Consider the following 26,374-nt stretch of genomic DNA (forward strand, 5'->3'; position numbering starts at 1 on the left):
CTATTCCAGCTGTTGATCTGGCCCTCCTCCTGACTAGTGCCTCGGACGCTGTCAGGCCCTGGAGCTGCCAGGCAGGTGGTCAATGTGGGTCGCTGAGACTCCAAAACAGATGGTCCAAACTTGACTTGGAACTTGACTTGCCACAGGAGAAGGACGAGATCCTCCCACACCCTCAGCTTCCAGTGCCCTAGGCAGCTTCTCACAAGGGTGCTCTGTCCACGCCTCATGATTTGGAGAAGTTTGGCCACTTGAGGAAAGCGCTTTTTGTTGCTATAGTTCATCTATTTTATATTCTTTTGTTTGTTTTCTCAGCATATCAATGCAAACACACCCTGAAGACTTAGGGTCGCCTGGTGTGAATGGGGACATGCACAGGAAGACTTCACTTTTAACCTGCCCACCACTGTCTGGTGTCCCCATCTCTGGGTGAGCCCTTGTGTCTGCACAAACTGACAGAGAAACAGCATGTCCCCTCGCCAGCAAGCTGATGCCTAGAAGATGTGGGGGTGAAACTCACCGAGGAGGAAGCAAACCGACCCCAACCCAGCCCTTATCCAGGATATCCGGGCATCTCTGGTGTCAGGAAAATGGCCAGCATTGAATCAGGTGTCCCTGATTCAAGCCCAGGGTCTCCTTCCAGTGCCTGGTCCCCTGGTGATATCTGTAGATGCCACAGCTACGTGGCAGCCAGCTGCCACACTGGTCTACAGAGAGAAATTCTGCAGGTGCGACCCTGGAAGAGTGTTGGTGACTTTGGGCCCAAATCACAGAACAGAACTGCTTCCTGCCAGGCTCATTCCCCCCACCACTGACCTGCTCTGATGCAGGTGGCAGCTGTGAACAATTCAGAGTGCTGAGGTGGGCATCAGGCACTGGCCAGAAGACCTCTGCAAGTGTCCACCCCACAGGCCAGGGCTACCACGCTGGCCCAGCCTCCTGTTCCTCTGCCACTCTTTCAGAATGTTCCAAAGAGGCTCGTGGAACTGCAGGCCTATCCTGACTCGGAAGCTTGGAATACAGTGGCTCACAGGTCTGCATTCCTCAAGTTCCCCCAATTAGATAGAGACGTTATTTAATCTCACTTAACTCTGATTAGAAACGTTATCTAAGTCTTGATAAAATCAATCAAAAACTATCCGCAAAGACAAAATGCATGAGGCAGGATCCACCCCCCACCCTGCTGTGGTGGAATGAAGAGGTCAGAAGGTTTTTATCTTCTTTCCCCAAAAATATATATAAATATTGACAAAATGATGAAACCCAAACATTTCAGAGCTCTGGAAATTGACCAGGAGCAAACAGCAGATGGAGGTGTGTTGACTTAAGGAAGCTGCCAGTCTGTGGATGGGAACAGAGAGGGTGTGGGGCTCATGCCAGGCTGGGGCCCGCCGTGCCCCACAGGAGGGAGGCTGCTTTACCCAGAGCTCTCTGGCTTGGAAAACTGCCTGGACTCCAGCACAGCTGACCGCTGTGGAGCAGAGGAGGACTGTGCCCAGCCACACTGCAGCAGGACTAGCCGGCGTGTGGGAACGCCGTGGAGCCCCACAGGTGGCCCGTGGAGAGGAGAGAGCGCTGCAGGGCTGAGGGCCCCATCTGTGGAGCGCTGGGAAGCCAGGGGCTCACTCAGGGAGACTGGGGCCCTGGGATAGTGAACCTGAGGCACAGGTAAAAATGCACGAACCTGGAACACACCCACCAGCTTCCCAAAGATCAGCCGGCAGAAGGTGGAGTGACCCCAGATCCCAGGCCTCTGGGCACAAGGCAGCCTGCCATTGACTGACCACCCCGGGCTGCAGACGCAGGAAGAATGAAGAATCCGGAGAGAACAGGTGGGAGGCATGCTGGGAGGGACTGGGCGTGGGAAATGCAGGCGATTTACTTACACCTGGAGAAATCAACTCTAGGAAAAGAAAAACCTAGCATCCAGAGTCGATGCAATACATGATAGAAAGTGTCCAGGTTTCAACAACGGGGGAAATCTGTCAAAAATCAAGAGACCCCAGAGAGCCAAGAAAAATTTGAAATGAAGAACAAAAAAAAGGTCACACTTCCTGATTTCAAACTTACCAGCCACAGTCCTGAGAAGCCGCATGGTCGACCGGGGACATGTGGACTGGGGGACAGACAGACGCGGGAAGACCCTGGGTGCACCATCAGGGGAGTTTTTACCTTTCTCCTGGGGGCTGGGGTGGAACCCACGGCCTTGAGCTGACGAGGCAAGCTCTCCACCACACACTACGCCCCGGCCCAGACTCTGCTCTCTCACACACAGTGCGGAGACCATTCTCACACCAGGCTGAGAAGATGCACAGCCCCTTGCACAGAAGCTAAGCGCTGCCCTGTGCTGCCCTCACCTTAGCCACATACCAGATGGACCGAGGGTGGATGGAAGGAGGTGTTTGCAGGCTGGGCCTGGGGACGGATACGTCACTGTGACACTGAAACACAGCAAGTAGGTGCAGGTCTCCAAATCAAAACTGACAGGTTTTGTGCAACCAAAGACACTATCCATAGACTGAGAGGATGACCCAAAGAACAGGAGGAAATACTTGAGAATCAGACATCAGATGAGGGATTAACATTTGGAAAACACAACGAACATCTGAAACTCTACAACAAATCTCTGAATTAAATTAGGCAGCACTTAAATAGACATTTCCCAAAGTTACATACAAATAACCAAGAAAATACACAAAAAGATGCTCGAGATCACGGACATTAGGGGAGCCCATGGAACCACAATGAGATCCTCGTTCCACGGCACCGGATGGCCACCCTGTGAAGCCGAACCCGGGAGGTGAGCAAGGAGGTGAGCTGGAGCCCCGTGTGGCGGGTGCTGCTGTTTTATGTCCTTTCTGTTACCGCCATTCTCACTTCTCCAATCTCCTTCCTCATGGTCCTGTGGTTTTCATTCTAGAGGTACCTCACCCGGCTGGTTTCTCACCTCCTTGGTTAGGGTTATTCCTAGGTGGTTTTTTGCTTGGTTCGAGGCTATTGTGAATGAATTGCTCTCCTGAATTCCTTCTCAGCGCATTCTTTGTTGGATGTAGAAATGACATGGTTTTTGTACATTGATTTTGTAACGTGATATTCTGCCCAATTTGTTTATTAGCTCTAGCAGTCTTTTGGTGGAGTTTTATGGATCTTCTAGGTATAAGATTATATCATCTGAAAACAGTGATAATTTGACTTCTTTCTTTCCTGCTTTTATCTCTTTTATTTCATTCTCTTGCCTAATTGCTCTGCCTAGGATTTTTAGCCTTATATTAAATAGGAGTGAACATCCTTGTGTTGTCCCAGATTTTAATGGAAATGCTTTCATTTTTTTCCCAATCAGTATGAAGTTGGCCTGTGTTTTTCATATAAAACCTTTATGATGCTGAATAGTCCTATTGATCTCTAGTTTCTTCAGAAATTTTATCATAAATGGGTGCTGAATTTTATTGAAGGCCTTTGACAAATGGAGATGACGAAATAACTTTTGTCCTTATTTCTATTTATGTGATGAATATATTTATTAATTTCTGTATATTAAACCATCCTTGCATCTCTGGAATAACACCAAATTGGTCATGATGTACAATCTTCTTGATATATTGTTGAATACAATTTGCTAATATTTTATTACTTTTGCATATGAGTTCAACAGGGACATTGGAGTGTAATTTTATTTCCTTGGCATATCCTTCTCTGGGGTTGGTATAAGTGTGATTGGCTTCAGAGAATGAATTTGGAAATATTCCATCACTTTCTATTTCAAGGATTAATTTGAAGAGTAGTGGCATTAGTTCTTATTTAAGGGTTTGGTAAAATTCACCTGGATTTTTCTTTCTTTCTTTTCTTTTTTTTTTTTTTTTTGGTGGTGGGGGGGAGCCTTTTTATTACTGCTTCTGTCTTACTACAAATTATTGGTTGGCTTAGTTTTTCTATGTCCTCTAATTCAGTTTGGACAGATTGTATCTATTCCTTCTAGGTTTTTCAATTTATTGAAGTTTTCAAAATGGTCCCTAGATTTCTGTGACATTTGTGCTGATATCTCATTTTTCTTGTCTGATTTTACTAACTTGGGTCTTCTCTATTTTGCTTTTGCTTAATTTGTCTAAGAAATTATCAATCTTGTTTGTCTTTGCAAAGAACCAACTCAATTCCAGTGATCCTTTGTATTGTTTTTAAATTCTCAAGTCCTTTGATTATGGCTCTTATCTCAATTATTTTCCTCTTTCTATTGGTTTTGAAATTCGTTGTTATTGTTTTTCAATGCCCTTGAGCTGCATCATTAGATGATTTATTTGGAATTGTTTGATTTTCTTATGTAAGTCCTCATAGCTATAAACTTTCCTTTTATAACTGCCTTCATAATATCCAGGTTTCTGGTATGTTTTAGTACCAGTCTCACTTGAGTCTAAGAATTCTTTAATTTCTCCCTTGATTTCTTCTATCACTCCTTCATCACTCAAAAGAGTATTATTCAATTTTCATGTTTTTATATAATTTTTGTAGAGTTTGTCATGTTGATTTCTAATTTTATTCCATTGTAATCTAATAAGCTGCAAGAAACTATGCCAGTTTTCTTTTTGTATTTGCTAAAATTTACCTTGTGACCTAAAATATGATCTATTTTGTAGAAGGTTCCATGAGTCACTGAGAAGAATGAGCTGCTGTTAAATGAATTATTCTATGGATGTCCAATAAGTTCACTTGATTTATCATATTTTTCTTGTCTGAAGAGTCTTTATAGAGTTTTTATCTGGATGACCCATCTAATTGTGAAAGAGGGATGTTGAAATCACCCAGTATTATTGTACTGTGTTATATCTAAGGCTTCAATTTGAGTAGTTTGTTTATGCAATTATGTCTACAACATTTGGTGTTTAAATATTTATGACTGTTATATTATTAATTTTTTTACCAATATGAAGTGACTCTCTTTGTCTCATATGATTAACTTTGGTTTGAAGTCTACAGTGTAAGATCTGAGAGTAGCTACTCCTGCTTGTTTTCAGTCTCCATTTATATGGTGTATCAATTTCTTTCCTTTCATTTTTAACCCAGGACTGTCTTTGCCTGTAAGGTCCATGTCTTGCAAAGAACATGTAGTTGGGTCTTGTTTTTTAACTCATTCTGTCAACTTGTGTCTTTAATTGAAGAGTTGAGACCATTTACATTCAATGTTATCATAGAGATGTTTATTAATTCCTACCATTTTTATTTATTTATCATGTATAGTTTGGGCCTGCTTCTCATTTGCTTCTCAATGCTTTGAATGTGATTTGTTCATTTGTGAGTTCTAAGGTTAGTTTTATATTTCTTCTTTGTGGAATATTTGTTTAGTTTCTGTAATGCTAGTTTAGTAGTCATGAATTTTTTTAGTTTCTTCTTATTGTAGAAGATTTTGAGTTGTTCTTCAATTTTGAGATATAGCATTGCTGGACCATTATTTTCTTTCAGGACTTCAAATACATCATTATAATCCCTCCTTGATTTTAGAGTTGGTGGTAAGAAATGAGAAACAATTCTGACTGGCTTGCCTTTAAATGTGACCTGACACTTTTCTCTTGAGGCTTTTAAAACTATTCTGTTCTATAAGTTAGGCATTTTAATTATAATGTGTTGTTTTTTTTTTTAATCTTGTTATGTAGGGTCTGAATACCTCCTATATGTGGATGTCCATCTCATTCTCAAGTATAGGAAACTTTTCTGTTATTATTTCCCTGAAGATGTTATGCATTCCATTAGCCTATATCTCACTTCCAATGAATCTCACTCCTCAATTCCACTGATTCCTAAATTTGGTCTCTTAATGTTATCCCAGAATTCTTGTGTGTTCTTTTTGTGGTTACTTATTTTCTTTTCTTTAATGCTGTCTGGATGGTCATGGCTAGCCATTTGTCTTCTAGCATTTAGATTCTACCTTCAGCATGGTCCATTCTATTAGACAGACTTTTAACTGACCATTTTATTTGGTTTATTCTGTCTTTCACTTCCAAGACTTCTATTTCTTTTTTCAGGATTTCTAACTCCTTTATTTCTTATTCATATCCTGTACTGATGTCCTTGATTCATTCAGTTGTTTTTGTGTTCTCTTGGAATTATTTGATCATTTTTATAAAGATTATTTTGAATTCTTTATCTGATATTTCATCCACTTCCATGTTTTGGGATCAATAGCTGGTGAACTATGAAGGTCATGAGGTATTGCGTCAGCTTGCTTTTCCATATTCCCTGTGTTCCCGCATTAGGTCTGATGCATCTTTTGTGAGGGATTTCTCTTCCTCTTATGTGTGGGCCTTTTTAGGGCACAAACTGTCCTGGAGTGATCTGGATTAAGACCCTTTCATGGGTGTGATATCTACAGCCTTCATGTTGATTCTGTTTTTGCTCTTGCAGTCACTATCCACAGGTGGGACTGCCAAAGGAGGGCCCACTCCTGGCCATCTCTACTGGCCTGGCTGTTAGTTTGGGTCTTAGTCTCTTCTGTTCTTTGTATTAAAGTGTAGCTGAAGATGGTGAGCATTGATTTTCATGTGGCTAAAGATGCAACTTCTTATGCTTGAGTCCAGATCCACAGCAGAGTCTCCATGAACTTGTGGAGCCCCTGTAAGTTCCCAGCACCTCCCAGAACAGGGAGAAACACACAATAGCAACCACCAATGAAAACAAACAACATACAGCATTAAAATACTTGTCTGGTTCCCATTATGATGTACATCTATGTCGTGATGGGGTCAGCAATTGCCAACAGCAAAAACAATAATAACTATAAACTAGAACCGGTATTAATGCAAACAGCAGGTGTCAATGCCATACACAAAAGTGATAATCGTAACAGCATTAATGGTGGGGCAGGAGTTAGATGAGCCAAATAGTTCTAAATAATGGTAAAATACAGTTAATTAAGAGAAAAATGTGATAGGGGGGTAGAAACGAGTTCACAGCCTCCAACAGTGAACAGAGAACACAGAGGGAGGCAGCAGTGTTGGCTGTGAGGAAGGAGGAGGAGCAGGAAAAGCAAAGCTGAGGGAGAGAGAAAAGAGAAGAAGAGAATGTGGATATTAGCAGGAAAAGAAAAGAGAGAGAAGCAAGAGAAGCAACAAATAAGAAATAGAACAAGCCAGGCATGGTGGTGCACACCTGTGGTCCCAGTGGCTCAGGAGGCTGAGACAGGAGGATCATGAGTTCAAAGCCAGCCTCAGCAAAGGCCAAAGGCTAAGCAACTCTGTGAGACCCTGTCTCTAATAAAATGCAAAACAGGGCTGGGGATGAGGCTCAGTGGTCAAGTGCCCCGGAGTTCCATCTCTGGTATCCCCACAGAAAAAGAAATAATAGAACAAAACAAAACCCAAATACACAAACCAAAATCACTAACCCCCAGAGACAAAGCCAGAAAATAACTACATAAAAAATGCTAAAAAATAAGAAAAAAAGAAACAAAGGTTAAGTATATGTATGTGTGTGTACCTGAACAAATCAGCACACCAAGAACACACACACACACACACACACACACACAACAGAAACAAAAGAAAAAATCTTCTTTATTAAAAATGAAGGAATCATTTCCACTGAGGTCATCAAAATAGTCAAGGTGTTAAATGGTCCCGTCTGTGCCCAACTGTCTTTCTCATCTCCTTGAGCTACGGACTGAGGACAAGGGCAAGGACTGGGGCTGGGAACCCCTCCCCTTTTCCGCTGCCCTCTGAGCTCTCAGTTGGAATGGCCTGAGCCTGCAGCTGGTTGATAGTCCTCAGCTTCTCAGCAGAGTGAGGCAGGGCAGAGCGGGAAGTGCCGTCAGCTGCAGTCTGTCTGTGAAGACAGACGGAGCCCTACACCCCAGAGGGGCCAGAGTTCCAGAAGGGAGTCCTGTGTGGGGCTCAGCTCCTCAGGCTCAGGGGCTTGGTGGGAGGTGTCTGCCCTGGACAGATCCCTAGGGCCTGCCGCTGCCCTCTGTCATGAGTCTGGACCTCAGGAGGCTCCCTGGGACTCCATCATGGGGCAGGAGCCAATCCTTCACCCTTCTGCGCACAAACACAGACTTCCACAAACACAGGCCTCCCGGGCTGCGTGGGCTTAGTGCCTGAGTGTGTTCACACCTGTGTGTTCAGGTTCCCCACCCCCTTCAGTGGGTCTTGAGAGCCACCAGACTCAAAGGAGAAGCAAGTTGGGCTCCCCTTCACTGTCCACTTGGACCCCCTGGGTACCGTCTTCTCTGTGCCTGTTTGGGGCACTTTCTGCCAGGTACACCCCAGGGCTCAGGGCTGGGTGTGCTCAGACCTCCTCCCAGCTCCACAGCAGCAGCTGCCGCATGGCCGCCTCCGGGTGGCTCTGCCTCAGCTCCGCAGCCAGCGGACAAACACAGAGCCCTTTGGAGCACCAGTGCACCGCGCTGCCTCTGCACAGCTACGGGCAGCTGCTTCTCTGCCCTCAGGCTGTTCTGTGCTAAGTCGGCCAGTGTCGTCTCTGTTCTCCCATCCTCTGTGCTAAGCAGCCGCGGCTACCGCCATTACAGGCTCTGCCCCAACATACTCTTTCCTTTTTGTCCAATGCACTGAAATTTCTGAGTCTCAAGACCCTCTGGCTCTCCAGTATTGAATTTTAGTGCCACCCCTCCTTCACCCACCTTGCTGAGGAGCACGACTCCACTGCTTGAATCCTCTAGCCCGCTATCTTGAAGTCTACCCTTACCTCTCAGGCCCGTGGCACGCCCAGCACAGACAGGAACACTAGTTCATCTGGACCTTTGCACTGCTCGTCAGCACCCGATATTTCAGAAGTTAAGGTACCATGCATTTTTAACATGAATAGACACAGACCTGAAGAAATCAGCACAGGAACCTGAAAAACTCTGTCAAAGTTAGTTATTCTCATTACCTGCTTCAGATTATATTTTTAAAATAACAAATGATTAAATAGATGATACATATATACATCAATGCTCCATAGAGGTGATTAGTTGATAGACGGAGGGGGTTTAGATGATGATAGATGTTCAGATGTAGGTGTTTAGGATGGATGGTTGATAAATGAGCAGATAGATGGTGGCAATGGTAGATGGATAGACAGATGTCAGGCCACAGAAGACAGAGATAGAGGGTAGACAGAGATAGAGATAGAGATAGAGAGAGAGAGAGAGAGAGAGAGAGAGAGAGAGAGAGACTACTGTGTACTGGGACATATTTTAAGCTTTTTACAATTATTTCCACTCATTTTCTCCATAATGCTGTGATAATATTATTGTATCAACCTTCAATGGCACTGTATCCTGCCCAAGTCCCCACTGCAGGCCACTCAGAAGGGCCTCAGTGCCCCCACACACATTCCTTTTCCTTGCCCCCTCTTAGGAGTGATTACTAACCTCACAGGACATTGATCTATCCCATGTGTTTCTAATGATCTTACATCGTGTAGTACCAATTTGCATGTGGACCCATGTGTACATAGAGGAATTGACCCTCTGGTGTGGTTTGGAGTGACTGTGACAAAGGAGCACAGAGTGAGCTCTCAGCCTCCCCAGCAGCTCCAGCAGCACCCCAGCAGCTCGAGCACCTGAAGTCAGGCCATGTGCAGGTCAGGTCTGTCCACCTCCAAGGCTCTCCCTCAGCCGGAGTGGTCATCAGGGCTGTGTAGTTCCTGAGCTGCAAGAGACAGCACTGGAGCCCAGGAAGCTGAAGAAAGAACAAAGGATTTCCTGGAAAGGCAGGGGCAGCCCAGGTCCAAGAGGACAGAGCCACCGCGGGTGGGGGATGCAAGTGTCGTGTGGGACGGCGGTCTACAGTGGGCTGGGTCGGGCGTCGGGGGAAACTGCCAGAGGTGCCAGGGAGGAGACTGTCCTCGCTCACGCATGGGCACTTCCTGTCACCCCTGGCCCGGGATGGGTGGGAATAGATATGGTGATCATCATGGGGCAGCGGGGGCTGGGTGCCATTACCACAAAAAAGGGGTGACACTCTGCGATTCAAAAGCCACAGCTGTCCCGAGCTCTGGCTGTCGTCTTCCTGCCTCTTGCCACTGCGCGAACCCAGTGCTCACGGTGACGCACCCACAAAGCAAGCCTGCCCCCACTGGGCCGATGCTGGGGACAGATGGTGCAGTTGTGCTGGGCGGCCACCAGGCTGCGGGGAGTCGGGGTCAAGACAGTCCATGCCCTGAGCATGGAGCCACTGAGGCACTGGGCTCACATTCAGTGACATTTTGAGCCCCTACTTGGTGTGTGGCTGCCTATCTGTGATAAGTATTCCAGAAGTAGGAGGCAGGTCAGCTCCCAGACAACTTTCAAGATTCCTTGATGAAAGGTCAAAAGTCAAGTCTCGTGCCATTTGTGTACAATGTGTCAAAACGCATCCTACTCTCATGGATAACCAATCAGGACAAATTAAAAAAACAAAGGGAAGCCCCTGTGATTTTCATATGTATCAGAGACACGCAGGTAGCTGCAGAATTCCATCTTATTGGCTATGCAGGCTGGAGGGCTGACACATGGGAATTCTGGGAAAGGTTAATATAGAGTGCTTCATTCTCTGAGAAATCTTAGCCTTCAGAACTTAGAGCATTTTCCATTTGAAGGGGGATTTGCAGGTAGAATGAGAGAATAATTGACAAGAAAATGCATTACGAAAATTTAATAACGTGATAATCTTGGTGAAAGTAGCAGAGACTGCCAGTATTAGCCCTGCCTATATGTCTGTTTGGGGTAAAGTAACTTCTTCAAATTTCTGCTTTGTTTCTAACATATGAAAAGGAAAGGACGGGGTGCAGCTGGGTGGGAAAGTGCTCGCCTAGCATGGGCGAGCTTCAATCCCCAGCACCGCGCACACACACACAAAAAGGTGGGGGCAACACCTGTGAGGGTCCTTCACAGCATCGGCAAGTCACTCTTGCAGTGTCCCTCATGCAGCAGGTCTTCAACCATTGTCAACTAAGTACAGACCAGGGCCCAGATGACCGAGTGCCCGTTGCATAGCAAGTCTGCATTACTCTGAAGATAGCATCGGGCTCTTTTTCATTTTTGTCTGTTCTTCGTTTGACTTCAGGAAAATCAGTGCATAGCTCAGCTTAACGCAAGCACTGGCTTGGTGGACCTCTGAGGTTGGGCAAAGCACTCTGCCCAGACGGGAACAGGGGACAACTGCCGTGGGAGGGTTTCCTGGGGGCACCTCCCTTAAGGCTGGTGCTCAGTTTGCTGTTAGACATGTCTGTCTGTGATCTCTTTGCCGGTCATTTTCCAGTTTACAGAAAGACTTCCCAAATGAAACAGACCCACCACCTTGACTTTGGCTGTCAATGTCACTTCAACATCACTGCTGTGTTTCACGGGTTCCCCAAAGTGGGCAGTTCAGTAATAACAGCGATGTGGAAGTCTTGGGAAACTATGATCTTGGTTCCAGGAACATCAAAGCCTTTTAACCAAGCTTCATTCTTTCCCTCCCCCGACAGCAGAATTATGTAGAGATTAAAGCGAAAACAAATTCACACGAAAAGTAGAAATCTAAAATTAAATATTTAATTAGAACTCTGATTTGCTTTAAAGATAGGTGGCATTGCACAGGCTATATTACACTTTTTATAGTTTTTGACAAAAAAGATACTGTTCATTTTAACAGGCCACTTTAATATTGATACGTGTGGAATAGGACAGGAACCGGAGATCAGCTAGAGATGGTACATTTTACATTATTGGGAAAATTACAGTTTTGTATTGTAAAAACATTTATTTTTTTTTAACAATTTACCTACATTAATCAAAAAATTACAGCATATTTAATAATTTTACAAATTCTTCATAAAAAATATATCTCTGTACAAAAAGGTCTTCGCACCTACTTCGTGACAGCAGCGTGTGGAGGGACGGCGGGGTGGGGTGGCGATGACGTGGGTTTTCCTGATCATAATGCCAGCTTTCTTTTCCCCCTTTTTATAAGAGCTTTTTTGTTGTTGTGTACAAAATATTTTACAGAAGAAAAAAATTATTGCAGCTAGCCTGAAGGAAGGCAAGATGTGTGAGACAAGCAGCAGTTTTAAACAGCTTTGAAGCACATGACCTTCGCAGCTCGCGGTCCCCCCTGCCCGCGGTCCTGCGGGAAGTCCTCTAGCCCTCACTGTGCACGTGCGGCCTGACCCGGCGCCCCCGCGCCCGCGGAGACCCGGGAAGCACCGCACACACCCCAGCGGAGACTGGGCAGATTCTCACCTGAAAGTCACTCCATTTTTGTCTGTTGGTGTCGAACAACATGCTCCAAACTGGCAACCATAGGACAGTTTGATCTTGCACACAAAGGAAAATAGTGCTAATCTGATATGTGGTTTCTTGTGTGTCTGCACGTCCTATCATCAGGACTTCATGACGTCATTGACCAGCAGGCAGTCAGGGATGTGGGGACAGAGACATTGATTCAGACTCTGAAGTCAGCACTTTGCACCTCGTTTGAATGAGCCAAACTGAGATATGTACAATATATATATATATATATATATGTATATACACCTAGTATATATAGAGTGACCTGTTCTCCCCTGCACACAGCGAGCCTCGCACTGGGACATTTTCTGTTCTTTAGTCCAGTAGGTGTGAGGAGCACGGCTCCTCCCGACTTCTGCCAATCTGCCCAGAAGAACCACGGGAGGATCCCCATCTGCAAAGCAATCTCTGGGAAAGCAGCCAGCTTGGCCACAGAAGGACAAAACATGGAGCCAGAAGCAAGGCAGCCAGCGGGGGCCAGGGAGCCCCAGCGCAGGTGCGCTCTCCTCTGGCAACAGAACCCAGGGAGCCGAGTGCGAGACCTACTGAGTGCTCAGACCAGGATGCGTGACTTTCAGAGAATGAGCAGTGTCCTGCTGGGTCCCTTCTGTGTTTCATGGTGAAGTCCTGCGCTGAAACAGTCAGCGGCCAGGCAGACGCGTCAGTCCTAACGCTAGCATGGATGTGCCCCCCACAGCAAGCCGGGGGCCGGTGCCACACCCTGACACCGCCACTGTGCAGAGGGGAAATCCTCGACAGGTGGGACATGGACTAAACATCAAATAATAAAATAAGCGTCATCTTTTCAAAAATACTTTTATCAAACAAGTATAAATAAAAATAAACATGATCTTCACTTGGAATTTCTTACACCACATTCTCCTGGTCACATCTCCTACCCATGGTTTTGATCTCATCCGCCTCGGGAGGCTGCTCTACTGATCGTGTGGTTTATGGTCTCCTACAATGGGATGTAGCCTGAAAGTCATGAGATGATCTGTCTGGAGCCCTAAAGTGTGAAACAAATGGAAAACCAACCAGTGGGACGGAGGGTCCTGAGGAGACGCGTGCACTTCCCTTCCTGCAAAGGGACACTTAGTGTTTGATCCTGAACGATTCCCGGTGAGTCCAAGGTGCGACTCTGGTGTCCGACTTCCAGTGTGATACCAGAGAGGGACGCACAGAGAAAGAGGAGCCAGCACTGCGGGGCGGGCTGCCGGGAGCCGGCCCACGAGCCATGAGCCACCTAAATAAATTACTATTCACATCTGTACACGGCAAACAGAAACCTCTGCCAGGAAGTGCATGACGGACAGGGACTGGGGGACAACAGTGCTGGGGGACACGGGAAATCAAAGGCCTCTTTTTCCTTGTTGGACATCTTTGATGAGTTCAGCACATAAATGGAGCTAATGGAAGCTATGACAGAACAGACCTCTCCAGTTCTGCATTTCCCTGGGAGACCTGGCCCCTGCGGCCAGCCCCCTTACTCCTACTCAACTGACGGGTGTGTCCAGTTTCACAACATGAAAGGATGCTTATATACAGTGGACAGTGTGTGTAAACCCTGTGTAAATACTTATCAGAATCTTAGTCATTCCTAACACACTAGTGCAAAAAATTGTGCATCAAAAATTCTGCAGTAGGAAGCTGACTGGGAAGTGGGCGGATGTGCCTAGTGATGGAGACTCGGGGTGGCCGTGGGGCCGTTGCGCTCGTCAGACCTCGGGGAGGCACAGTGGAGCGTGGGTGGGTGTGTGCATCTATCAGAGAGCTGTCCCCTGGGAGGAAGCCTTTCCTTTCCAGAGTATTTGTGTCCATGGGGGTGGAAAAGAAAACAAACAACACGCGACATGGTGCTACCGTTTTGTCACCGCACCCGAGGGATGTATTCACGTGCCAGAAGGTTGCATTGAAAGGCCTCCCGGCCACACTGAAGCATGGAGCTCGGCGTGTCCTCGAGACTCGGCAGGCTCCCTTGAGAGACCTTGGTTCGAGCCGGTGCAGCCAGGTGCTTCAAATCCACGTGTGGAATGAGATGTGTTTGAAGTTTGATCCTCAGAAGACCCCGCCACATGGGAGTGGAATCCCTGCTGAACGTACACCGGTGGACAATGGGAAAGGTCGCTGCAGCAAAGCAAGAGAGAAGGGAGAGTGGTCTATGGCACCAAAGGAATCACCGCTTGTCCGTCAGAGGTATGGCTATGGATCAGTCCTGGGGCACTGAGGGCTATACCACTGTACAGACTGTGTTCAGAGTGGTGTCGAACCGCACAGCCTTCGCTTCTGTGGGCTTTAAGTTTGTGTCGTACATGGGGTTCTCAAACGACGCCTGTCCATTGCTGTTCTCGTGCCCGGCATAGCCATTGTACTGAACTTTCGGTCTTGTTCTGCAGGGAAGAGAGAGAGTGCACAGTTAGGGGCTGATGTCAGGCACAGAGGCCAATCAGCCAGGCTGGGGGTGGGAGGGGCCCACAGGCACAGGAAGTGGTGTGTGCAAGATGGGGCGGGGGGCACCTGCTCACTTACCAGAGCTGACTTCAAAAAAAAATTGCAGGTTGGGGGCAGCAGATACAGCTCAGTTGGTAGAGCGTTTGCCTCGCTTGCACAAGTCCCTGGGTTCAACCCCCAGCACCACACACACACACACACACACACACACACACACACACACATCAATAGTTGGGATTATAATACAGTTTAAAAAATGGAAGCCATTTCCAAAATCAAATGATGATTGGTGCTCCCTAGCAATGCTCCTTGGGGTGCTCTTCCCGGCTAGAGGCCGGTGGGGTCTGCTCAGTCACCTGTCCCTGAGCAGTCACAAGGCCTCGGGACGCCAGTGAACTTTGTGACTCTGCAGTGATGATGAAAAGAATGATGTCCACTATGGGGTGCCCGGCCCTGGAGACTTTTTAAATTCACCAAATTTATTTATTTTGAAAGTTTGACTTTTTCTTAAGCGAGTTAAAAATTAGTCTGTTTTTAGAAACAAAACTACCCTTATTATTAAAATACCTTTATATTTGGTGGTGAAAAGAGTCCCCCCCACACACATATGACCCTTGATACAAGCATGGAGGGTGTTTAGACTGAAGAGATCTAAACACGAGGGGTCTGGCCTCTTCGTCTGTTTTCTTTATTCCAGGGAAACTGCAGAGGACACGTGTCAGGGTGTGAGGACAGAAGTCCAGTTCAACAGGACTCCCAGAGCCAAGCCAGCCAAGAGCCAGGGGACACTGGATGTGAAGAAACTTCTGCTTGAGTGAGTTTCTGTTGATTTTCTCTCAAGTTACAACGTGTTCATTAGGAAAAAGACGTATAAAAAGTGTGTGACCTCAGAAAATGGGTTTCCGCCAGCAAAATGTCCATTTCAACAGCCCCAGGCGTCAGAGTCATCACCGACACTGAACCTAGAAGGCGCTCAGGCAGCCAAAGGCAGCGGACGAGGCAGTCGGTGAGACGAAGCCAGGCGCTGGCGGAGTCCACCTCCTGGCTGGGGGGAGACGCGGAGCCGGACCTGGGGGACGCCCTGGGCTCGGGGGAGGGAAACCAGGACGGCCTCCAGGCGCTGAGTGACACCAGGGCCTGACCCAGGAACAGCTTTCAGCTCACAGGGAGCAACAGAGGCTCAGCGACGCGTGGCGGGGTTCTCCCAGGAGACACACGGGGCCACCCCCAAGGACGGTGCAGAGAAGGCGGGGGAGGGAGCCCGGGCTTGGCCCTGCCCCTGGGCTGGGGCCAAGAACCCAGAAAGGTGACCACAGAGCTGTAGGCCACAGTGCCCACGGTGCCCTTGGGGAGCAGTGAGCAAGAGGGGCCTTCCAGCCCCAGAAAGCAGCCTGGGGTGGGTGGGCAGTCAGGATGACATCTAGGGCCCCACCCGCCACGGGAGGCATCAGACCACAGAGAACCCAGGCACCGTGGCGAGTCTGAGGCTGCCCCTGCGTGGCCTCCACAGAGACACTCAGCCACGGAGCACGAGCAGGTGGACAGACAAGAGCTGTGGTGTGCACTGGATACTCGGCCACTGGAAGTCCTTTTACCTGACACAGCCACGCTTACTGTGCGGGGTCAACCTGCCACAGGACGGGAGTGGCTCAGGCCGCAGGAAGGCTTGCATCTCTGAGCCACAACAAAGCCTGCTCTCTGACATGGGGCACCATCCAACGGGACTCGTGGGCTGGCGGAGGGTACTGAGGACGCTCACCACTGGGTGGCAGGAAGGTCAGGGACTCTGCTCTGATGGAGCTGACCCTCTCCCTGGGGTGGCGTGGATGCCACACCCGCAAAGGCAAGTCTGTGTGAATTATCAGTGCTGTCTGTGTCCCCAGGGATGTGACAGTGCCTAGTGGAACTTGTGAAAGAGATACATCAATTTAAACTCTTCCTACCCCTGCATTGAGTGGGATGCGGCTGTGGCCCGAGTGTCTGCACTGACTGACTCTTACACCAGCTGAGGAGCAGAATCCCAAGTGGAAGGCTCACCAGACCGGGGTGCACAGGATGTTTTTTCCTTGCTTTTTTAAAGGGAGGTTCTGGAGATTGAACTCAGGGGGTCTTTACCACTGAACTACATCCTCAGACCTTTTAAAAATTATTTGAGACAGGATCTGGTTAAGTTCCTGAGGCTGGCCTCAAATTTGCAATCCTCCTGCCACATCCTCCCAAGTCTCTGGAATTACACAAATGTGACACCACACCAGCTCAGGATATTTTTTCTTCAAAATACAAAATAATAATAATAATTAAAGTTGTGCCAATCATTTTTGTGTATGTGCTGGGCATTTAACCCAAGACCTTGTGCATGCAAAGTCACCAAGCTACACTCCAGCCCACCAATCTATAATTTTGTAAATACCACTTGAGATTTCTTTTACTAGGCTGTGTTTTTAAAATACAGACTTTACCAACCAGAGGTGCTGCTAGTATACCTGCAAACTGTTTGTGCAATGCAACTGTGAAGCAACCTTCTTACAATTTTGTATAGATTTTTTAAATTATAGGAAAACACATATTTAAAAATTTGCCCTACAAGTTACTAAAATGTACCTTCCTTGGACTAAGTTTATTTTGTTTTAACCAGAATTAAGTGAAAATATGTGTGTCTTATAAATTGATATTTGGCATAACTAACATACTTTAACCTTGTTCCAGAGGATTGCTACATTTTGTTGTTAGTTTCAGGGAATGATACTTTTCATTCAGTAGATTAGAATGATTTTGCATAAACCAGATTCCTCAGAGTATCATATTATTCCCATGGACAGCAAGGACTTTATAATCACTCTGCAACTAACTTCCTTCCTTCCTTCCTTCCTTCCTTCCTTCCTTCCTTCCTTCCTTCCTTCCTTCCTTCCTTCGAAATGCATCCACATTGACTCCAAGGAAAGGATTCCATTCAATAAAATTGTTTTACTCCAAGTTCTGACACTTTTCAATTAACCAGTATTTAAAAATTAATAAATACCTAGAACATTCTAGAGGGATGGTGAGTATGATATTGTTCAGTGTGTGTTAAGATCTCAACTTTTGCCTGCTAAAGGAATAGATGGCTCAACAATTCATGAGTCACAGATGCGTGGGGTGGAATGTGGTCGCGGGGCGCATTATTTCCCCTTCTGGTGGAAGGCTGAAGGCCAAGTCAAGGAATATAGGCCCCCTCTCAGCCTATTCTCTTAAAGCCGATTACTCAGATGTGACCTGCTGACACAGTAGGACAGCTAACAAGCAAAGGAAAAGAAACCAGCAACACAAATCCTTGGCACACAGCACTCCTAGCATAGCAATGCAGAACACACATGCGTGACATCCAAGTGCACGCCGTGGCTCACACCAACACTTCACACTCCGCACATTTGTGAATAGACCACGCTGCTCCAGTACCTGTGTTTGTAGAGGTAAAATGCAAACCCTGATAAAATGAGAGCGAAGAAAGGAACCAGGATGGCGGCTGCCACGGAGCCGCTGCTGGTGCCGTGGTACTGGTTCGAGGGGTCTTCACCAGAGCCCAGGGGATCTGGAAGACAAGAGGGGTTAAAATGTGCCGTTACCGTACCAGACTTAAGCAAAGCGATGTGCCTGATAAATTTCATCAGTGATCACAAACTCTGTGAGAAGCAGGGATTTCCTTTCCCCTGGAATCTAACTGACACTCTTTCTGGAGATTCAATGTCCATTTTAATGACCAACATACAAAAGCTGCTGGCAATTCCTTACCTACAGCCAAGGGGGCTGGGAAGGAGCCTCCCGGTGCAGACGTGAGGAAGATGAAGGGCACTAGGCACCCTTTGTTTGAGTGATAGTTTCATGCACATAGGAATACCTAACAAACATCTGTTGTCTATGTAGAGAGAGGTGCTGCTTTCTGAGATTCTCCAAAGTCTTGGACTGAAGGGAAGCTGCAGCTGGAGGTCACAGTGCAAGTTTGCATGGGGCCAAGAGAAGTGCTGAGCCACGCGCTGTGCCCAGAAGGAGGGAAGGCCGCGGCCGGCAGCTCAGAGGCTACACAGGCTCCACCCCTGGCCCTGGTCTGCAGAGCCGGTGCTTGCACACTCTGAGACAGGCCAGGGGAAGACAGACCAGCCAACACCGGTTCCCTGTCAATTGCCAAAGACAGCTGTTGGTTCTTGAAGAGTTTCTTTATAAAATATGGTTTTAAATGTATTTGGCCTCATTGCCTGAAGTTGCTCAATGCAAAGGGAAATGACAGGTAGCTTTTCTCTCTAAACCTGAGCACCCAGGGGATGGGCACGGGGCAGAGTCAAGCCAAGGGGAGCCTTCACCCTGGACGTCGGACTTGGGTGGGTGGAACAGTCACCACTTGCTCCTGTGGCTGGAGTGGGTGGGGCCCTGGGGACCACTGAAGTCCCCTGGTGGTTCTGGCTGTCATGGGCCACGTGTGGGTTTATCGGGCATTGGTTGGCCACTGGCAAATGTTCAGAGAACAGTCCACTCAAGCCTCTGCCATGCCGGTGGTCAGGTGCCTTCCTCTGTTTGTGGAGCGGGAGTCCTTTGCCGTCTGGAGGGAGGTGAGTTATCGGACCCTTGATGATCACACATCTTCCCTCCTTCTCTGTCTGTGGGAGGCATTTGATTTTAATAGGGCAATTCATTTTCGTTGATTATTTCACACAGGATTTTCCACTAACGTTGTCTTCAAATTAACTGGACTTCAGAATCCATTTAATGATGATACATTTTTTTTCCAGTTTATCTGACTAGAGACAACCAGATGGTTATTTTTCTCCACAAAATAGGTTTGTAGCCATCACTCTTAAATGAATGATTTTTCCTGAAATGTCACTTAAACAGACTTTTCTGATTAATTGAATGTGAAACTTGTTTGAGATTCAAATTATTTTGTGAAGCAAATTGTTCTCCCTGACAATAAGCTTATCTCCACATGAGGATAAAAATTACTTGTTAATTCAAGCTGTTATTTAGTTGGGCTAAAAGGGAAGACAGTAATGCCAAGAAAATGGGTGACAGCACAGGGGTAGTCTGGGTCGGTTCACTGCGTGAGTAAACTTGGCCCTCCACAGGGTCTCCCCGGGCCTGCTGTGTGTCCTGAAAATGACCACAGCCTGTACCGCTGGGAGAGGGCGGGCAAGCCGCTTCAGGATCTAGCCCAAGGTGAAAGAAAAGTGTCCCCCATCGTTAATGCTGGTCTAAGGGGTTCCTCTGTTCCATTACCCCAGACGACACACTTCACTTTGAAAGATGGCCTGGCATCACGATTAATTGCTAGCATCATAATTTAAAGTTTTTCTGCTCCATGGCGCCCTGCGTTTGGAATGGTGGAAGACGGCATTGCACGGTTGGCTTTCCTTTGTCCAGGGTGCTGCCTGGCAGGCTGGCAACCTGCCCTTTGCCTCCCTGGGCTCGGGGTAGGTCCTGGGGAAGGAGTGCATCAGTGATCACACCACAGAGCTTTGCCCTCCTGTGCCTCTGCACGGCAATCTTCCTCTTCATAAATTGGCATGTCCGAAGCCTCTTCCAGCCGCGCATCACGTAGTTCCAACCATCTGGCAGGAACGCAGGGCTAACCCCATACAACCTGTGTCTCCCCTACACTAGTGCACGTGGCCTATGGCTCCGTGAAGGGCATGTCTGTGCAGACCCCTCAGCATGCAGCTGCACCATGCTCCACAGCGGCTCCCAGAACCACAGCTCTACCTCCGTCCCCTGGCCAGCTCATCAGTGAGGCAGGATTCACTGCAGCGGCCCTTGCCTTGCACCTTCCCATCTCCTCGCTGAGGTCAAAATCAGAAGAAGAGAAGGAACACACAAGGCAGGAGGCTCTGCCAGGAGTGAACGGGTCTCCTGTGTGCCGGCCTCACTCGCTGGACCCACGGTGCTGAGTACACCATGTCCTACGTGATGCAATGCATCCCCAAACGCCTGAGCTGAAGCCGTCCCCTGTGGCCCTCGGGTGGCGTGCATGAGCTATCTGAACTACTGAAGGAGCCCCTGCAGATGCACCTGCGTGGGAAGAACGGGGTTCGTACTCGCAGGCCAAAATTTTGGAGAGAGGCTGTTGGAGGAGCAGACTGTCAGTCCTGCATGTCCACTCTCCATCCCCAGAACTGCACGCCTGAGTGTCCTGGGATCAGCCAACACCGCGCTTTAAGCTGCACATTCTGGCGACTGAACGTGACCATTGATACTTTGTAGATTTACAGACTTTTTTTACTTTTAACATCCCTTAGTTTTCTTGGGGTGGTAGAGTTGCTCATTTTTAACTCGAGTTGCACCTTTGTTTGTGCCCTTGATTCTGAACCTTCTTGGTGCAGAAGGGTGCTGATCCCACAGTGACGTACCTGGTGCATCACCCCCCGCTTTGTTTCTGTCTTGTCTGTGAGCGTGCCAGGCCCTCCTGAGTGTTGCTAGGGTTTCTTTGGGAGTCATGTCCTTTGCGCTCCTGGGGGGTGAAGGGGGCCTCGAGCAGCTTACCTTGTCGCTCCAGCTTGAACTTCCCAAAGTCCTTCCCGTGTACGTCACCTTGGAAAGTGAATCCTCCCCGTTCAAGTCCTGAGGACACCTGGTACGTGGGGACAGGGAGGAGACATGTGAAAAGGAGGCCAGCGGGTCCTGGTGACCTCAGTGTCACTGCTGTCCTGAGTCGCTGTCACATCCCACATTTATGACATATTTACAGTTAGAAACTGAAAGTCATACAGGCTGGACTTCACTAACTGGGATTCATGTGACCCTCTCAATCTGACCCCTGAGGGGACAGTGTGGTAACTGCCTTGTGACAGGGAGATGGAGCTACGGATGAATAATCGAAGCTCCCGCATGGGAGACTCACGTGGTCACAGAAATGGGCCTGTATGCCTCATGAGGCTGTGTGCCCTTATCACACAGTGACCAGGACACAGCAAGATGACTCGCAAAGAAGGTGCTAAGGAAACCTCCCCAGCTCTCCGTTCACAAGGAATGCCGGCTCAGGACTCCCAGAGTAGCCACACGGTGGCCTTACAGTGGGTGGCTGCGGTGCTCTCCGGGGAGAGCCGTGGTCAGGCCCTGCTCTGTCCTTGGCAGAACGGCTGCTTTACTCTTGGCCAGTGATTCTCATTTTGGAGTTCGGTCTCCACCACTATAAAATGAGGGGTAAAGTGGCCCTGCTGCCAAGGGACGCCAGGTCTCCAGGGACAGAGTGACTTCTCTGCTCAGGTGGGTGCCCCCACCCTGCCCAGAGCATGGGGTGCGAGGAGGCCTCAGGTGGCACTTACGTAGCCATCGAGACCCCAGTTGTCGTTTTCAAACTTGCTCACAAAAATGTCTCCGGGGCCTTTAATGTGGAAAGCTTTCAGGAGCAGGTGGGTCTCCTCCTTCTTGTAAACACCTGTGGAAAGACGGGCGTCAGTCCCACCTGGGGATCCTCAGGGCAACCGGCAGCCACTGTAGCCACGGACTTGACCACAGCAAGAGCAGGCGCGGCCCCAGCTCACAGAAACCCAACAGAAGTCCTGGTTCAGTTTTGAGTCTCAGTGCTCCCCACTCCAAAAACACTGACAGCTCCTGAGAGTCCTTAATGGACCTGTTCCCCTCACTGAACCAGGCCAGGAAGGACAGGAGTGTGTATTTGATTCTTCTAAAAGACCCAGAATTTTTTATCCATATTTTATTGACTTTCGAGGGCAGGAATATGTAGAAAAAACAGACAAAACCGCAACACAAATGCAGCTATTTGTAGGGATGCTGTGGGCCATTGTTGCAGGAGGAGCACAGGAGGCCAGCAAGGACGCCGGTCCAGCCACAGGGAGGGGCACGGGGACGGGCATGACACCTGCGGGCTACACCGGGTGGAGGGCAACGACTGGCGTGTTCCCAGCACAGAAAACCCAGCACAGAAACAGGCGCTGCCTAAAGGGGCTGCCGCCACCTGCAGGCAAGGGAGCAGAGTTCCCAAGAGAAGCTGCAGGGGCTCCCACTAACTCGGCCCACAGGAGCCATCCGGAAGGTGCCAGGAGAGCGCCACAGGAGGGAGCCCGTGTCCAACCCCAGCCTTCTGAGGGCGGCTTTTCCCGCCACAGGAGAGGTACAACCACCTCCTGAGAGTGGACGAGGGTTGAACAGCAGCAGCAAAACCCACCGCTGTCCCAGTGGGCACCACAGTGTCCGCTGCCCTTCCTGCCCCACCCATTCTTTCAAGCCAGGCTGTGTGGAGTCTGTGTCCTGGGACTCACTCCCCCGGGGCGACCACAGGCCCCCCAACACTGATCCAGAGTCTGGGGGCACTGAGTCCCCTGGGGGCACGTTCTTTGGGGGAAAGTTCAAATCTCTGGTTCTGTAAGGAGAAAGATCTAAACTATGTGGCTGGAGCTGAGGAGTGTCAATATTTAAAAGCTCCTTAGTTTATTCCAACACCACTGGAGGCTCAGTGCCTGCTCTGAGTCATGTGCTCATTCACATGGGCAAAGCATAAGGGAGTGTGGGGTCTGGGCCATGGGCCATTAGCCCACCAGCCCAGGGGCCACCAGCCCCCAGCCCAGGAGCACACCCTGTGGATATCTGAGGGGGGAACAGTTTCTTTTTCCTAGTGCAGAGCGTGTGGGCTATTTTACATGTTTTCCTATCCAAGGACAGAAAAGTGAGATGTGAGGGGTGGGGAACCTGCCCCCAAGGTTGTCACCTACTGTGGGGGGAGGTGTGGCATTTTGAGACAGCTTGGCGTTGAGAATCAGGGCTGCCTCTTGTGGGTAATTCAGGGAGACTCTCAAGCCTTTGGGAGTCAGTTTATGGCAAATGGTGTCTAGTTACAGGAAGGGGGGTTAAAATCACTACATTTAAGCATGAAGGAGACTGAGCATGTCTGTTCCTAGCAGGGCTCAGATTCTGACTGTCAGTTCAGCTACACCTCTGATGACTACTTAACATATCACCTTAGGCCAGCTACTTAACGTTCCTGAGACCAACTCTCTCTCTCTCTCTCTCTCTCTCTCTCTCTCTCTCTCTCAAGTCAGTAAATATATATACACACACGCACATATATTTTATATATATATATATATATATATATATATATATATATACACATGTATGTGTGTCATATATATCACATAAGGGAACTTGCACCATGGGATTTATGTGAGAATGAAAAAGACAATAGGTAAGACATGCTTAAAATTAAGAAGCACGTATGTACGGGCATAGAAATCAGAGCTTGTTTTCCTACTAACATTGTCATTTTATTCACTGGGGAGGAGGACATGAGTTAGAGGACCTGAAGAGAGTGGAGTTCAGCGCCGTGTGTTGGATGTGACCGTCAGGCCCTGGATCAGTGCTGTGCACGTGGCTGACCCTCTGCACTCCTGACCAGGGCAAGCTGTGTCAACCGGCCATCACTGTGGAGGGCCGCTGAGACCAGTGCTTGCAAAGCCCCCACAGCAAGAGCAAGCACTTCCCCCCCAGGAGCCCCGGGACAGGCAGGGCCCCACTGTCACCCCCCCCACCCCCCCACCCCGGTGCCTGACCAAGCCCCTCAGCGCCTACCTGTCAATTCCAGCTGCACCTGCGAGGCTGCCGTGAAGGTCGCGTTCACCTTGCTGCTGGTTGCATTGAACCAGTCAACGGTTAGAGTGGCAGGCTGTCTTTTTCCTAAATATTCATAATATCCCTTCCACACCGAACTGACGAAAAACACGTCCGAAGGAACTGCAGGGAAGGGAATAGATGTCGTCAGCACACACCGACGTGACGTCTGGACATTTCAAGCTCAGACGGCCTAACCCTGCTCAGTGAGAGATGGAGTCAACAGCAGGAGGTCGCCTGGTGCACTGTGCTCACACAGTGTGTGTGGCGGTCAGAAGAGACAGCCCTTGCTCTGTGCAGGCGACCGCTCTGCTCTGCGGAGGCAGGGGAGCCCGGGAGCCTGCCAGGCGGACCTCCGCGGCGTGGGCGTGGGAGGTGGTTCTACCAAGGCTAGTGTCCTTCTCCTGTGCTCAGAAGGAAAGTGTTCACTGCCCCCTGGACTCCTGCTGACACCTCACTAGCACCCAGTCTGCTCTTTGGAAGACACACACTTGGAGGAACTGACTCATGTCATCTGTGAGGTGCGCCTGCCCTCCACAAGCTCATGCTTCCGAGCAGGTGGAGGGCGCCAGCTTGTGAAGACAGGGGCCTTCTTCACTCAGGGCTTTGTTTTGCAAGTGGAGCTGACTGCTCTCCCCCATGCTCCTCTGCTCTACCCGAGTCTCCTGCAAAGCATCCCAACATTAGTCAGAAAGGGAGAAGTGGTCGCCTCAGCTGCCTCTTTTGTGTGCGTCTACTAAATTCAGAAATAAAAGGCATGGAGTCTTTTAAACAGATGAATCTGGGTCAGGAATGCATGCAGAGGTTCCTGATACACTTTATTTTCACAATTTATAAAAAGTGTTACATTTATCTTCCACATCTCAGGTAGCAGTTATGTATAAAACCCTGCCTTTTTCCTAGTGTCAACCTCAACATCAACGTATTACAATGGAAAGGTCCACATCAGGATTTCACTAAGGTTCTCTCCCTTATGAGGTACAGCTCCTCATGATGTACCAAAACATTCAATTAAACAAGTCCCCTGCAAGTAGAACTGGTCAAAGCACATTCGTTGCTAGATAGAAAGAATGATTCACTTCTCTCTAAAAATATTCTCAGTAAATCTAATAAAGTGGAAATCATGAAGTCACAACGGTGTTCCCGCTTCTTGCTGCAGCCCGTTGGCCACTCTCCTGTGTCCCTGGACAAGCTAAGCCTGCAAAGACCCTAGTAGGAGAAGCCCGAGAGCAGAGTGAGGTTCCCTTGGCTCTGCATAAACCCAGCTTACAGTAGAGACCATCAAATAATAGTTAAATGACGTCTCAGCACAAGTGTCTGAGACACTTAGAGATCACTGGCATTAAACAGTGGCTAAGAGGCCCTGATTTTAACTGGCAACCCCCAAATGTTTAATTTATTAAAATCAACAGCCTCTAGAATAGCCCAGATTGCTTCTCAAAACTGGTTTCTGTAACACTCAGCTGAGAATATTAATGTGTGCACCCCTTCCCTCCAGCCCTGAGGGTGTCTCACAGTAGTGGGCATCCCCGACTGGGTAGGTGAAGGTAGCACCGGGGCTTCAGAGCCACCTCTCTGTATTCAGACATGACCATCAGTCATGGGGTAGCATTCTCCTTGGGTCCTTGCCACTTGAGTTCCTGCGGGTAGTGTGCCAGTGCACCAGCCAATAGCAGAGCCATGCTAGTGTGGACCACCATGATAAAGAACCTAGTGTGGACCACCATGGTAAAGAACCGTATCTAGTTAGCACCTCCTCAGAGAGAAGAAAAGTTACCCTGAAAATAATGTGTGCACCTACAAAAAGCACATGTAGATATTTAAATATGTTAGACACAAAATAAGAAACACATGACAATGAAATGCTGCACTTCCTTCTGTTAAAGAAAGTGTTGCTTGGATACTATTGATTCTTGTACTTGATTTGTGGTATTTTAATGAAATAGTGAGGAAAGATGATTTTATGCTCTTCATGGTGTAGGATGGAGAGAGTCCTCTATCATGCGATCTGCCTCACCTAAGAATTGACTGTGCAGCACAGCATTACCAGTTTCCTTCCACACTGATGTCAAAATAGAGCATCATGTCCAAGAAACCAGGATT

General features: G+C 48.3%; 1 protein-coding gene across 1 annotated transcript in view; it reads right to left on the reverse strand.

Annotated features, from left to right (window-relative positions):
- Positions 1-14,462: 14,462 nt before the first annotated feature.
- Csmd1 (CUB and Sushi multiple domains 1) overlaps positions 14,463-26,374 on the reverse strand; it is a 1,139,207-nt gene continuing 1,127,295 nt past the window's right edge. The window contains exons 66-70 of the mRNA XM_077792480.1: positions 24,233-24,394; positions 21,970-22,082; positions 21,188-21,275; positions 18,119-18,251; positions 14,463-14,622 (exon numbers count right to left, since the gene is read on the reverse strand). Coding sequence (XP_077648606.1) covers positions 14,463-14,622; positions 18,119-18,251; positions 21,188-21,275; positions 21,970-22,082; positions 24,233-24,394 — 656 coding nt within the window. The remainder of the gene's footprint in view (positions 14,623-18,118; positions 18,252-21,187; positions 21,276-21,969; positions 22,083-24,232; positions 24,395-26,374) is intronic.

This window comes from Urocitellus parryii, chromosome 14 (genome assembly GCF_045843805.1).
Source record: "Urocitellus parryii isolate mUroPar1 chromosome 14, mUroPar1.hap1, whole genome shotgun sequence".
Lineage (NCBI taxonomy): Eukaryota > Metazoa > Chordata > Mammalia > Rodentia > Sciuridae > Urocitellus > Urocitellus parryii.